Source organism: Eumetopias jubatus, unplaced genomic scaffold (genome assembly GCF_037043125.1).
Source record: "Eumetopias jubatus isolate StellerSeaLion01/CBP00866 unplaced genomic scaffold, mEumJub1_p1.0 scaffold_17, whole genome shotgun sequence".
NCBI lineage: Eukaryota > Metazoa > Chordata > Mammalia > Carnivora > Otariidae > Eumetopias > Eumetopias jubatus.
Genome location: NW_028274823.1, coordinates 73,884,745 through 73,900,538, shown reverse-complemented (window position 1 = coordinate 73,900,538; position 15,794 = coordinate 73,884,745). Strand labels below are relative to the sequence as shown.

Sequence of the window (15,794 nt, the reverse complement as noted above, 5' to 3'; positions counted from 1 at the left end):
TTAGGAGGTCACAGGTGGCTGCATCCTACACTGATCTGGGCAGGTGTAGCTGCAAACACCCAGGGGCAGAAGTTTCAGCAGCAAGTAGGAGAAAAGGGCCTGGGATTGTCAGACATTCACAGCCTTTCCAAGAAGCTGTGCAAAAAAGGGCAGAGTGAGCACAAGAAGGAGGTGCAGAGCAGAAAGCAAGTTTTCAGTTTGGCAAAGACTGGAATCTTGCCACTTGCCAGTAGGAAAGAGTTCCTCTGGGGGGTGTGACTCCTGAACCAGATATCAGGAGAAGTGAGACCCAAAGCATCAGTGGGAGCTCCGCTTCAGGAGAACCGAGAAGACAGATGTGAATATACATAAATAGGTAGTTGAAGGGTGGGAAGATTAGGCAATTTTTGCCTAATAGCCTCAATTTTCTCTAGGAAGTAGGGGTTAATGTCATTTGCCTAAAGGAAATGGGGGATGGATCGTAAAGATCTGTGTTTCTAAATTGTCATATACTTTCACAAAAGATGAAAACCCTTTTATCTATCTGTAAAATATATAATATACCTAGATTTCACTAATTATAAGTAAAAAACTTAATTCCTTATGAAGTAACCCATTTCCAAATCTACACCAGAAAACGCTACACATTGACCATTAAGAATACCCAAAGTTAAATCCCTACCCAACATCCTTGCTGTTTTTTAATTACCGAAGTATAGTTGACATACAATGTTGTATTAGTTTCGGGCGTATAACTTAGACAATTCTACATATTACGCAGTGTTCACTATGGTAAGTGTGGTCACCATCTGTCACCATACAAAGTTATTACAATATTACTGACTGTATTCCCTATCCCGTACTTTTCATCTCTGTAACTTATCTATTCTATAACTGGAAGTTTGTACCTCTTAATCCCCTTCACTTATTTTGCCCAGCCCCTCTTCCACTCTCCTCTGGCAACTACCAGCTTTTTTCTCTGTATTTAAGGGTCTATTTCTGGTTTTTTGTTCATTTGACTTGGTATTTCACATATAAGTGAAATCATACGGTATTTGTTTTTCTCTGACTTATTTCACTTAGCATAATGCCCTCAAGCTCCATCCATGTTGTCACAAATAGCAAAATGTCATTCTTTTTTTTATGGCCAAGTAATATTCCACTGTGTATATATACGCTTTCAATTGAAGTATAATTAACATACAGTGTTGTATTAGTCTCAGGTGTACAATACCATGATTCAACAATTGTATACATTACTCAGTGCTCATCAAGGTAAGTGGACTCTTAATCCCCTTCACCTCTTTCACCCATCCCCTCGCCCACTTCCCCTCTGGAGATCATCAGTTTGTTCTCTGTATTTAAGTGTCTGGTTTTTTGTTTGTCGCTTTTTTCCTCTGTTTATTTTGTTTCTTAAATTCCACATATGAGTGAAATCATATGGTATTTGTCTTTGATTTATTCCACTTAGCATTACTACCTCTAGATCGATCCGTGTTGTTGCAGATGGCAAGATTTCATTCTTTTTTATGGCTGAGTAATATTCTAATATGTATATATTGTACACATACACACACACCCCTACACACCACCTCCTCTTTATGCATTCATCAGTTGATAGACACTTGGGCTGCTTCCATAATTTGGCTATTGTAAATAATGCTGCAATAAACATAGAGGTGCATGTATCTTTTCAAATTAATGTTTTCATTTTCTTTGGGTAAATACCCAGTCTTCCTCCTGTTTCATTTACCGCTAAATTTTTTTTTTAATCTTGATAATTTCTCATTGCCTCTCTCTTCTACTTATTAAATTAATCATTGGGATGTTTATTCTTATTATTTCCCATGTCATGAAGTATTCCCACTCTACCCATCTTCACCATTCCTATCTCATTCAAATTAATTCTTTTTGAGTAAGATTTCTGAATGCCAACCTCTCCTCATAGTTTTAATCAAATGAAGATAGCTTTGGTGTTTTTATGGTCATGATAATACATTCTTGCATAGATATGTAAACCATATAAACAAGAAAGTAAAATATCAGTTTCCAATTCTGTGTGTATAGTACATGTGTGTTTATATATTGCTTCCTGAGACTCTTTACACAAAGTCCCAGTGAAAAATGTTGGGAGCAGGTAATTTGTGTCCTAAAACTGGTTAAGACACATGGAGGGGACAGCCCATATCACTGCTCTGTCACTCTACACGGTGAGTGTGACCTATTTGTCTTTCATGAGTTGATTCTTATGCAATTCAAATAATGTAAAAACTATGGGGCTTTCTTGTTTTTTTACTATAGATTATTGGGGGTATAAGTTTTGTATTATGAATGGTGGAGGAATGTGAGTCCAGAAGCTCAGTGGAGTCGGCTTTGCCCTTTGGAGGTTTGGCCTCTGAGACTTGCTGTGGAGGGAACTGAGACCCCGGCATATCTGGTTCATTCTCCTGGCTGTTGGCTGGTGGATTGGCGTCCATGTCAGCCTCACAGTGACCAGCAGAGAGATTCGGTGGAGAATGAGATAGGCCTCCCCTCGGGCCCGGGGCTGAACCAGGCATGCTATCCTCGCAGAAACCAGAAGCAGAGCAGAGCTCCACCCTGCCATAGAGTTGCCTTTTCCTCCCCCGCTGACGCTATGGCCTAAGGAAGTTGGTGCTCTGACCAATTGGACCAGCCACTCCCCATCCTCACAGAGAAAAATAGAGATGGGCAACGGGCACTACAAGTATGCATTCCATATTACCCCATCCTGGGGGAGAGCAGATTTCTCCCCTGCCATGAGTGGATGGAAAGAGGGGCAGTCACTTCCCCAGTAGCAGACTCAGAGGATGGGCAGGGCGCACAAAACAGGCTCAGGAAGATCAAGTTAACAGTTCACCATCACACACACCAGTGGTTGGTAGAATCTGAATGCAAACCTCAAAACCTTAGCCCTCGTGGGAGTAGGCTTCATTCCCCATGGTGCTCCCTTTGTCACCAGGGTTCACAAGAATGTCACACATTCATCCTGACGGGGCCTAGGGATCAGGTTTCTCTTCTTTGTATCTATTGCCTGGGGATCTGGTTGTAGATTTAAAGAGTACAAAACGGGAGAAGACAGCCCAGCCTTGGAAGTATCCCCAGTTTAAGAGGAGATGGGCCCCTGGATTGTTTTTCAATCCTTCATCCTTCACTGTCTACCCTTATTTACTCTGAGATGCCTTGATGTTATATGACAACTTATTTTATTGGTCCCAGTAATGATTATATATGGAAAAATCACTTGACTTGAAAAATGGGGATACTGGCCTATATTACTGTATATTATTATTTATGATCTATGTAGAAACAAAGCAAAGAGTTGCTGCCTGGAACGAAATTGGTAGATCATATCTGGTATCTGGAGTCTGAATCCGCAGCTTTTGAACTAAAGGGGGGATATTACTTCTTATTACATGCACTTAAAGAAAAATAACTTGATCAGTGGCTGTTCTAAGTGGTTTTTGTGTTTCTTTCAGATGTCGCCCATTTAATGTGGTTTGAAAGACTCTATGTTTGGCTTCAGTGTTTTGAAAAATATATCTTGTATCCAGCAATAATTTTGAATGCCCTCACTATTGATGCATTTTCAATCAGCAATTACCGGAGACTTGGTACCCAGTAAGTGGATAATGGTTTATTCTCATCATGATTTCAATCACAATGATTTCAAAATCCAGTGAATTTTCTCTAAACAGGCTACAGCAGAAGCCAACGTGCATCTACTGATTTACTGGCCATGTGCAAGGAGGCCACGGTGGTCTTTTACTCAGACTCACTAGAGGTTGATGGTTACTGTAGAGTGACCAAGCTGAAAAGGAGGCTAGATGTGCTTGAAGTGATGTTGTGAATAAATGACAGTCAGTCTGAAAATCCTCCCGCAAAAGCTTAGTCAATGAGCTTTAATAAGATGATGGAAGCACAGTATGATGCTGGGGGCTCCTGGAGTTCTTACCATCATGCTCAGAGCTTTATGAACAGCCTCGTGTCATTTCATTTAGCGAATACTCCATCATTTTGTGCTTGAGGGAGGGGGAGATTAATCACTGTCACTGATCTCTCTGCATTTATCCAGAGAAGCCTCCCAATTAAAAAAAATGGAGCACAGAGACGTCATGCCATCAAGATGCCCCCATGTTTTTGCAAAGTATTAACGGTGCTCAGTTGAGTTACTGCTTTCATATATTAAAATTAACTCTGAATTTGCAAATGGAAATCCTACTCGATAATTGGTGGATTTGTTGTTCCAACAAAAGGTTGAAGTGGCTGGTCAAATAAGTTTGAATAGTAGAATGCAAAAGAGATTCTTTTTCGGATTTGCTTATTAAGTCACGTTACTTAAACATTATGCACCCAAGTCAACTCTCATGCATAATCCCAAGCATAATAATCCAAACCTGCTCCTCCTTTCAGGGTGTGATGAGGACAAATTAATTAATATTTGCTAAAGATTGAGCAAGCTGAGATAAAAGGCGTTTGAATACTCTGTTGGACTTTGAATAGATTCATAGTCACACAGAGCAGACACTAAATGAAATGATCGTATAACCTTCCTGTCTTTATCAGATTCTGCCTTCTTTGCAGTTCAGACCTACTTCTGTTAGACCAAGGCAAGTCATATTTGGTATTACTAGACTTCAGATCCAGGGATGAAAATCAGTCTCACTGGATAAAGAATAGAGACGATGGGAATGTAGCCCTCCTGCACAGTGTGGGTGGGACCCAATCCAGGAGATGCCTCCCCATCCAAAACATCAAGTGCTTTTCCTAGTGGCAGGTGTCTCCAGTGTACACAATGTTGGCTGACCCCAATGACCTCCCAGAACAAAGCCGAGCCTCAGTTTCTAGAACGAGGGTTCACAATCAGCACCAAAGTGACAAAGAAGATACCAGTGCTGCCCTCAGGGTAATGAGCTAAAGGATTTAAAGTTGTCGCTTTCCAACATCAGGCCTCGGACCTCAATCTAAGCCTGCAGGTTGAGACCCAGCAGTTCTGGCTGTTGGCAAAGGACAGATGCAAAGGTTGGGAATCAGGCAGAGTCAAACAACCAGTTTGGAGGGAGTCCAGTTTCGAGTAATAATACTCTCTATCCCCTGTAATTTTTTTTCCAGACACTTAAGTCAGAAAATATCACCTTAGCTCTGTACCTCCAAATATTCTCAAACCCCAGATGATACCAGCAGGATTATTCTTCTTAGAGCCCAAAACTGCCGATTCCTTTGTATTCTTGAGGCATCCATCTGAAGACTTCGAAAATAATTTCAAGTACCCCACTAGACCAGCTGTTCCCAAGCAGGACAGCAGGAGGCTGTATGTCAGTATCACCTAGAAACCTGTTTCCAATACAGAAGCCTCGCCCCCACCCTGGTTGCACTGAGAACCACTGTACCAGATAGGTAGTGAAGTCTTCAACAACAGGCACTGTTTCTTATTCAACTTTTAATACCAACTCCCTAGTGAAGGGTAGAAGGCTGGGTGGATGGATGAGCGAGTGGGGGCTACTAGTAAATGGACGAGGGAGTGAATTGTGATATCTTGTTAGGTATTTATATTTCCCAGCCTGATCGAAATGGGTGCTTTGCAGCTGTCCCAGGCCATGTTCACTGGTTGCTACATAACCCTCTATTAAACCTTCAGCTGAGCCTATAATCGTCTATGAACGATTTTAACTGTAACCATTACTATTGCAATGTTACAAAGGCTATAAACATCAGTCCTTAAGACCCTCCATAGTCTTAACCAGTCATCATTAATAAACATAAAATAAATGCTGTTCATTTGAACCATAGTCAGAGAGATTTAGAGTTTACCCTCAATCTAGATTTGGCCTGAATAACCCAGAAAAATCACTAGTCTCCCCTAAAATACCAAATACCCCTTATCTTGAGGTGCCTTGTCATTGGGCTTTCGTATCCCATCCGGATTCCTTTTTTTTTTTTTTTCCCAAGATTGTATTTATTTGAGAGAGAGAGAGAGAGACACGCACAAGCAGAGGGGTAAGGGGTAGAGGGAGAGGGAGAAGCAGATTCCCCGCGGAGCAGGGAGCCTGACATGGGGCTCCATCCCAGGACCCTGGGATCATGACCTGAGCCGAAGGCAGACCTTTAGCTGACTGAGCCACCCAGGCGCCCCTCCCACAAGGATTCTTGTACTCTGGGCTGTCGTCAAAGGCAATTGGACCCAAAGTCATATTTTTATATCGTATTTTCATCAGGCTCATTAGTTGTCCACTGGAAAAGAAAGATGGGTTGTGGAGCAGTCCTCAACCTCGCTGCAGGAACCCTGAAGGTTTTATGTCAAAGTTATAGGAAAACATTCCCACTCAGCCCAAATCTGCATGTAATCAAGGGCTAGTTTTTCTCAGAAGAGCCCTTGAGCAAATCTCACTGGGCACATCCTGGGGCAGAGAGAACACAATTGCAGCCCTAGGTTTGAAGGCCTATGGAATATCACATGGAGGCAGATGGAATTGCCAACACCAGATCTTTCTGACAATAAAAATGTCAATTTTGCACCTGATAGGTGCAAAGGCTTTAAAAGCACTTTTTGAACGTCCTCATCCTGGGACAAGATAATAGTAATGCTAGTGAAGGTCCAGAGCCTAAGATCCTTCTAGGCTTAGGGAAATTGAGGCATAGCTCCAGGTTTCTGTATTTAGCCAGAAAAAGAAAACCTTTCTCTTTTTCTAAGAGCCACCGTTCTCCAGAAAGCAGTTCTCCCATTTCTTTCCTTTGAGTTCCCAAGTAGGATTTTATAAGGGGAGGGGGGGCAGGAATCTGCCTAAAGTGCAAAACCTGCCCTCAGAAAGGAGCTGGTTGCTCTGTCAGGCACTTCTCAGCTGTTATTAACCTTCCAGGCTCAAGGTAGGTAGAGTGTTCACTGTTGGCCTCAGCATCTGCTGGAATTGTGCACAGAACACACGCTCTCTAAACGGGTTAATAACCTGACTCCCTAGACAAGAGCATCCAGGAGTCCAGGCCTCAAAGCAAAGCCCTAGTATCTCTTTACCAGACGCCTTTGGTGAGTTCCTTCACTAAAAAGGCCAATGCCATAGGGAAAAAAAGTCGATGAGATCATTTTCAGCAGAAAAAAAAAGGGAGTTCAGAGAGCATATGTTCACTGGGGGTAATAAATATGCTGAAAAACATTGGAAATTAACAGTAAAGGCAAAAATGGCTTTATTAAGATACTGCTTTTTTCTTCTTTTCAGAATTTAATATTAACTATTATGACATCACTGCTTCTGTAGGATTCTTTTATAATAAAAAAGCCTATACTGAGCAGATGCTAAGAGGGACAGCATGCAAGGGAGCCCTGTGTCCTTGCTGAAGGACAGGGAACTGTGAAAATCATGGGGCAGAAAGGAGCTGCCTCTTGTGAAAAGGGTCTGTGCTCCAGAGTCCCCGGGGACTGAGTTTCAATCCTCGCTCGGCCCCGTGAGACCTTAGACAGGGGACCCAAACTCTGAGACTGGGTTTGCTCCTTTGACAAATGTGGATAATGACAGAGCCCCCTCCCCATGCCCCAGCGCAGTCGTGGCTTTTCACGCCCGTAAAGCGCACCATGCCCAGTAAATGCTCATGAAATGGTAGCTCCTGTAACTCACCTGATAGTTTGCAGGCAGTCTTTGACTGAGTCCTTTCTCTCCTTTTCAACAGCTGGGACATTTTCCTGATGATTGTGGCCGGCATGAAGCTGCTGCGGACCTCTTTCTGTAACCCAGCTCACCAGTTTATTCACTTGGGCTTCACTGTGATCTTTTTCCATTTTGACTACAAAGATATTTCAGAGAGTTTTTTACTGGATTTCTTCATGGTGTCCATTTTATTTAGCAAGGCAAGTTAATTCTCTGTTTTCTTCATTTTAAAATTTAAAGGGTAGGCTTCTCGTCACAGGCTTTAAGAATTGTAAACGTTTTCTTTTTTTAAAAAAAAAATTATGGAACGAAATTAAATTGAATTACATATGCGTGTCACACTCCTGCTTCCATTTCAGGAATATTTCCCCGTGGAATACGAAAATGCCATGTTATTTGCCAAAAACCACTAATTAAAATGAGTTAGCCATTAGTGTTGCTTGAAATTTTGAAATTTTATGATCTTCGTCTCTGTTAACAATCTCATTATAAAACTTCCCTAGACCTCAAAATACTCTGAATTAAAGATTAGCGACCAGATTGATTTTTTTGTTTTAAATTAGCTAGCATTTGAGGTGAAATTTTGACCTGGTGCCCAAGAGCCAGGTCCCTGGGAGTATTTTCATTCTCTTGGTTTTTATCAGGTCCAGCCAGAGTTCATCTGTTGTAATTGATATACCGGCAATGAGAAATCCTAATCACAATTCAGGCAAATTTATGGGGATGGAATCTAATGTCTAACATGGTTGGGGGGGGTCGATAAAATCCTCTGGATCCCTGCCCGAGTGTATTCTGAGCATCTCACAGAGCCGAGGTTTGTAAACAGAAATGAGAAAGGATTTGGAACAACTCTTGGCAAATGAACCCTGACACACTGACTCATTTCACATCTGGCTTCCTCATACCCCATTAATATGGCAACTGCAGGTTTCCATTCTGAGCTTGACTCAACCAACCCCTTCCCGCTTTTGGTTAATACTTTTTAAAATTTTAAGATCTTTTTTCCTGAACATTTTTTTTTACCTCTTTTTGAATCAGTTCTGTTAATTTTTCTCTTTATTACTTCTTTCCTTCTGCCTTTTTCTCTGCTTGTTTTAGGTCACAAAATCTCAGAACTCTCACATTGTCCTAATGATGCCCCATGAGTAATTACCGTCATCCTATCAGGCGTGCACATTTCCTCTTATAACTCTGGCTGAACACTGAGTTTTCAGTTGCCTGAGTCCCTCCTTGTGTCATTTGTCACTTGCTCCATGCTATCATTTCTGACGCATACATTGTATTCGAGAACCCTCACCTTGGTCCTTTTCTCACAACCATTTCTTCTCTCTTTGTCTGAGTTCTGTTTGGTCTTGATAAATTTATCCCAGTTCTCTGATGGTTCAAATAACAGGCTTCATATTCTATTTTCCTTCATTATGTATGAATTCCCTTTATTTCACATAATAAACGTTAAACTATATCCTATGATCTTTAAAGCATTTATGAAGTTATTATAAATAATTTTACCACTCACAGGGGTAAGAGCTTATTAACAGATGCCAAATGGGTTCGGATATGTTGAATTCCTGACTTAGGCATTATTTATATTTTGACATGGTGATATTTATATACCTTTCTGAACCTCAGTTTCTGATAAAATTGAAAAACAAGGGGGCGCCTGGGTGGCTCAGTTGGTGAAGCGTCTGCCTTCGGCTCAGGTCATGATCCCAGGGTCTTGGGATCAGAGTCCAGTATTGGGCTCCCTGCTCAGAGGGGAGTCTGCTTCTCCCTCTCCCTCTGCCTGCTGTTCCCCCTGCTTGTGCTCTCTCTCTCTCTCTGTCAAATAAATAAGTAAAATCATAAAAAAAAAAAGAAAAAGAAGAAAAGGGGAGTATGTCAGAGGGGGAGACGAACCATGAGAGATGATGGACTCTGAAAAACAAACTGAGGGTTCTAGAGGGGAGGGGGTAGGGGATGGGTTAGCCTGGTGATGGATATTGAGGAGGGCACGTTCTGCATGGAGCACTGGGTGTTATGAACAAACAATGAATCATGGAACACTGCACCAAAAAACTAATGATGTAATATATGGTGATTAACATAACAATAAAAAATTAAAAAAAAAAAAGAAAGAAAGAAAAAGTAGGGTAGCAATCTCACCTGGGTGTTGAGAGGAGTAATTAATATAACTCTAAAAGAAGTCTTTAAGTAGAATGCACTTCCCGGGGCGCCTGGGTGGCTCAGTTGGTTAAACGACTGCCTTCGGCTCAGGTCATGATCTCAGGGTCCTGGGATCAAGCCCTGCATCGGGCTCCCTGCTCCGTGGGAAGCCTGCTTCTCCCTTTCCCACTCCCCCTGCTTGTGTTCCCCTCTCTCGCTGTCTCTCTCTGTCAAATAAAAAAAATCTTTAAAAAAAAAAAAAGTAGAATGCGCTTCCCAAATTCCAGGCAGAATTTGTAGGGCCATTGTAAGTATCGAAACAGAAGTTACACACTGTTTAGTATGGGCAGGAGTGTGGCTGGTTTTCCACACTGAACTCCATCTAAGTGTTGTCCTGTAGAGTGAGGGGGCCCCCAGTGTTCAGAAACGTGGCAGAGAGGACGGAGGGTCTCGCTGTAAGAGTCTTAAGGGCATGGTTTCTAAGGGATTGTACATTTGCAGCAGGAGGAGTGATTTTCATTTCCTGGAACATGGGCGGCCTTTCCCCGCTGACACCTGGTGCCATCCTCTGCGTGATGAGGAGGGTGGGACCTGACTGGGACACAGTCTGAAACTAAACCCAGACAAACTTCTTCGTTGCTGGCATTTGACTTTCACTTGCCATAATCTTTTTGAAGTACCGGTTCAAACACTAATAATTTCGGACACAGCTATAGTAGCTGCATTCCTGTTCTCTCTAATTGAGGGAGGATTAGCACATATAATTTGAATAGTTTGCTTTTAGGTTTGGGATAAGAACAAAAGCGAGAAACTCAGTGTACGATCTAATGAGTTAGTCTTGACACATCCCTAACACCTTCTGATGCCTGCTCATTCTTGATCTTGAGAGAGCTGGGAACAGTGTGTTTTCTGGAATGAGAAACAGAATAAAAATATGTAGTTAAAGAGAAAGCATCTGAGATCTTCCTGGAAAAAAAAAGGGCCAACAGAAATTAGTGACGCAAGACAGTGGAGGCGATGAGCGGACCCACAGTTAATGTTTCTTGTAAATGTTCTGCCTGCAAATCCCAGCTGATGCTTCCTGTCCTTTCTTGTCATTTAAATATATCTTTTAAAAAATTGTCTCTATTAATGTGTTTCCTAGAAACCCCTTATATTGTTCTTACTGGCCATAGTGCTCCCCAGGATTGTTCATTGCACAGTATGAAATTTTATTTGTTCTGTAGGCTCATCAAAGTCCTACTGATGGTGTGTCCTCCCATCTGATCGGTGCAGACATCTCTACCCCCTTTCCCCAGTGCTGCTCCCATTCTGCTAAACTGAGAGTCACTGTTGTTAACTGGACAGCCCACCCCGCAGGAGGGCTGCAAGATTAATGAAGAGACACAGAAAGGGCATCCAGTTTCCTTGTAAGAGAGGAGCTACATGAATATGGGACTCATTATTGTTAGAAGTCAGCAACCCCTAATGCTTCAGGCATTATGGGTAGAAAGAAAGGGGAGACCGGGTTAGAGGGATGATCTTCAGAGTGAGATCACAGCACCAGGGCCCACAGAATGAAGTAGGTGGCTTCCAGAGGGTCCTGCTACACGGTACTCTCTGTTTGCCTGAACTCCTGAGTCCCCCGAGGTCCAGAAGGTGGATGTTGGCTCTTCTCTGCAGCCTGCCAGACCTAGTGGAAAATGGGACATAATGAGTTACAGGGACAGAGCCCAATGGGAAAGAATTAGCACCACCCATGCATCGACGAGGGTGAGACATTCATAGGGATGGCATCCTGGGCTCGGGGGGAGTGGCCAGAGGGGGAGAAGGCTCCCCCTCCCCTCCCTTGCACATCCCATCCTGAGCTGTCTGACATTCAGGGCACACACCCTTTGACAAGTCAGGCCATTCTCAGTCCCTTCCTTCTTTCTGTTCTGCCCCATCAGTCAGCCTTCTCTTTCAGGAATTAAATACTGTAATTAATTGGTCACATTTCCGGTGTGTCTAGGTCCTGGGGCAGGGGGTGGAGGGGGATGGTGGGTGGGGATGGGACAGGCTCCAGGTGCAGACATTTGGTTGTGACAGGAACAAAGACGACAAGACTGCTTTTGTGCTCTCCCACTGGTCCTGAAAAAGTTCCTAGAAACCATCCTGCCTGGACATTTTTAGGAATGTTTAGTTGTAGAAACAGGACTTGAGAAAAATCCTGCCAGAGGATGATTCTGCCAGGCTTTCCAAAATGCGTTAAGTATGAAATTGTACAGACCATTGGTACAACCCGGGGGCTAGCTCTCTCACCATCTAGCAAATGAACAGTAATGGGTGAAGCTGTTTTTCTACAAAGCTGTATGAATAATCACAACGGAGCCAAGATGTGTGGCATTAAAATGGAACCTCTCGTCTGGGAATACACGCTTTTACAGAGGCGCTTGTTCAAAATAGTTTGTTCAACAGAGTAATTGTTCATTTACTTTGCATCCCTTAAGCGCCAGACGTAGTGTTAGACCCAAAGACTACTAATGATTGGAATGGTAGTGCATCCTTATTTGGTGCTTTCCGTGTGATTTACACATAATTGACATGCTTAATCCTCACCGCAGCTTTGCAGTCGGATGCTCTTCAGGGTACAGACGAGGAAACAGAGGCACAGAATATAAGTTAATTGCCCAAAGATCTCACAGTTATAAAATGGTAGCCCAGGATTCTTCGAGGCTTTCCTTGGTGACAATGCCTCCCGTACTTGGGGACTCTAGAAAGAAGGCACAAAGATAAGGAGATAATTACAATAAAATGTGATAAATGGGGCACCTGGGTGACTCAGTTAAGCATCTACCTTCGGCTCGGGTCATGATCTCAGGATCCTGGGATCAAGTCCCACGTGGGGTCCCAGCTCATCAGGGAGTCTGCGTCGCCCTCTCCCTTTGCCCCTCCCCCCGTCACTCTGTCTCACTCTCTCTCTCTCAAATAAATAAATAAATAAATAAATAAATAAATAAATAATAAAGTGTGATAAGGAAGGTGACCATGGCAGAAGATTTCAAGAGGGCACATAAAAACGGTACGCAGTCCCACCCAGGAGAATCAGAAGCAATGATGCTTATTCCCTGGAGCTTTGAAGAGGGAGGGAGTGGGTCAGGCAAGGGAAGCAGGGACAAGTGATCTGTGCCAGGGAACTGCATGTGCAAAGTCACAGAAGCAAGAGAGTTGGTCATGTCCCGGGAACCGCAAGTCCCCTGGCAAACGTGAACACGTGGTGGGGAGAGTGGGGAGAGATGAAGTGGCGGGTGTCTAAGTGAGACCGCAAAGGGCCGAGCAGGCCGTGCCTCAGGGTTTGGACTTCATTCCTTTGTTGGCTGAAGGTTGTTAAGTGAGGAGTAAGAGGCTCAGAAACGCATTTTAGAAGCATCTCTTTGTGGGAGTTGGAGTCTTAGGAATTGGGTAGGAGAGGAGAGTGCTCATTCAGGCGACTCATAACGAGAGCTTGAACTGCAGTGGTAGAAGTGAGACAGAGAAGGGGACAGCCCCAGGAGGAGTCCGGGGGGCAGAGCTGATCAATTTGGTGACCTTTGGGACGCTGGGAAAGTGGACTGTGGGAGGAAGGGTGGCAGCTGGCAGCTCTCAGATCACTCCTCTAGTAACTAGCGCTGCCACTAACACGGGGGGAAAGGCAACCGGGGGCGGGGGGGGGAAGAATGTTGGTTCTAGACGTGCTCGACCGTGAAATGAGAAGCAATGAGGACCAAAAGTGATGACCTTGAGAACAGGATTTGTTACCATTTAAATATTTTAATTTGAGTAAGTAATGCATAAATATATGCTCATTATGATAAAATTAGAAAAATTATGGAAAAATACAAAGAATGTCTATCTTATACACATTCCTCACTTCTTAACCCCCACCTCTCCCTAATGATAACCATGGTAAGCATTTCAGAATAATTCCTTCTATTCTGTCTTCCTACAAATTCTCACACACACAGACACACACACACAAATTTCGATAGGATCATTCTTTACACATTTTTTACTTCCCTTTGTTGCTTAAAAATACATCTCAGAGAACTTCCATCACTGTACATCTAAGGTGGCCTCCTCCTTTTGATGCCTGCATAGTATTCCATAGTGCATATCATAATTTGATTAGCTATTCCCCTACCGATAAACATTGTTTGTTTACAAATTTTTTTTCTGTGATAATTGGGACTCCTATGTTCGTGAACTCCAGAAATCTGCATGAAATTGGCTTAATGAAAAAAGGGTTTTAATAGTTCACATAACTGACTGGGTGATCCAGAGGCCTACATGATGGCACTGAAATTCTGTTCTTATTTCTCCTTCCCATCCACATGCTGGCTGTCCTTTTTTCCTCTGTTGGCTTCATCCTGAGATCGGCTCTATCCACATGGTGTAATCATGGTCACTAGCAGTTCTGGATTTACAGCATTCTCACACCCCAATAATCCCAGAAAGGAGAGAAAGCATCTTTCCTCATAACTTCAGCCAATGTTCTGGGGGTGAGTCTCACTGACAACTTTGGTGTCATGTGTTCACTCATGAACCAAGAACAATGACCAGAGGTATGTGTGTCCTCAAGTCAATGAAGCCTAGACTTAGGCTCCAAACCAAGACTCAAGCCCCTCCTTGAGTCCTAACCAGACTTAGTCTGAGAGTCAGGGTGGTAAGAAAGAGGCTAGACAAGAAGTGTCTGATGCTACTGCATCCAGCCATACAATGATCAAAACTAACATCCTGGTGTTAGTGTCTCAGAAACATAGATTCCAATGATGGGAATTGCTGGGTGGATAGCATCTACATGAAAGAGTCTCAACAGAGAATCCTTCGAAAAGATTTACATTCCTTCCAACAGGGATGACCAGGATTTATTTATTTATTATTTAATTATTTATTTGTTTATAAAGATTTTATTTATTTATTTGCCAGAGAGAGGGCACAAGCAGGGGGAGCGGCAGGCAGAGGGAGAGGGAGAAGCAGGCTTCCCGAAGAGCAGGGAGCCTGATATGGGGCTCGATCCCAGGACCCTGGGATCATGACCTGAGCCAAAGGCAGATGCTTAACCGAATGGAGCCACCCAGGTGCCCCAAGGGATGACCAGCATTTAGGAAATAGGTATGAGAAGTGACTCTTGAAACAAGCATACAGCATAATGGTAGGCAAGTAGGAAATGGGATTTTCAGGTTTATTGATCTTTATCAGAACTCTGGAATCTTCAGCAAGGTCATCTCACAGTTTCCTCCCTTAGACAAGACTAACTCCATAACAACATCAACCCATGAGGCCTGGAGCATTCTTTATGCCCTACAATGTCGTGTCTTCAAGGAAATGAAGTCTGCTGTGATGAAACTTTCAAATCCTCTGCAACTTTCTCTAGGAAATCTATCTGGATCACCTACTAGAATCCTGGTTATCATTTAAAAGTATAGATGAAGAAGAAATGGTGAGAGAGAAAAAGAGAATGGGAATGAGTGGGCAGAAGAATCACAGTCCAGTAGAACCTTTAAATTCAACTGAATTTGGCGGGTGGTTGGTTGGCTAACTGAAAACCTTAGGCAGGAAATGATAATACATGATACCTACATGCCTACCTGGTAGTTTTATAATAGCATAAAACTTATATGTGAACTCTTATTAGCCGTCTTTTAAAGCCTTTTCTTTAAGTAGGAATCTACAGAATGAGGACTGTTTGGTCTTATTCCATGAACCATGCCCATCATGTGCTTTCTAGGGTGTTCCATTCCCGTTTCTGATTTTTAAAATTCTACTTGAAGTGAGAAGCGAAAGTTAACCTGTGAAACAGTCTGAGAGCAGTTCGTATTTTCTTTGTTCCCAAATCTCTTCTCATTCATACCTAAGTCCACCACAGTAGTTTTAGAGATGTCTTCCTCAAGTCATCAGCATTCAACTTTGCCATGATAGAAACACCCCTCTTCCATTTGTACTCATATTGTTTGTACTCATATTGCATCAGCTTATACAATATTTAATTGAGTAAAAAACCATTATACCAACAGGTAAAAC

At 42.8% G+C, this 15,794-nt stretch overlaps 1 protein-coding gene across 1 annotated transcript in view; it reads left to right on the top strand.

Moving 5' to 3' along the window:
* The window catches only part of PCNX2 (pecanex 2), a 295,105-nt gene that overhangs the window by 172,335 nt on the left and 106,976 nt on the right, over positions 1 to 15,794 (top strand). The window contains exons 20-21 of the mRNA XM_028104596.2: positions 3,477 to 3,618; positions 7,657 to 7,834. Coding sequence (XP_027960397.2) covers positions 3,477 to 3,618; positions 7,657 to 7,834 — 320 coding nt within the window. The remainder of the gene's footprint in view (positions 1 to 3,476; positions 3,619 to 7,656; positions 7,835 to 15,794) is intronic.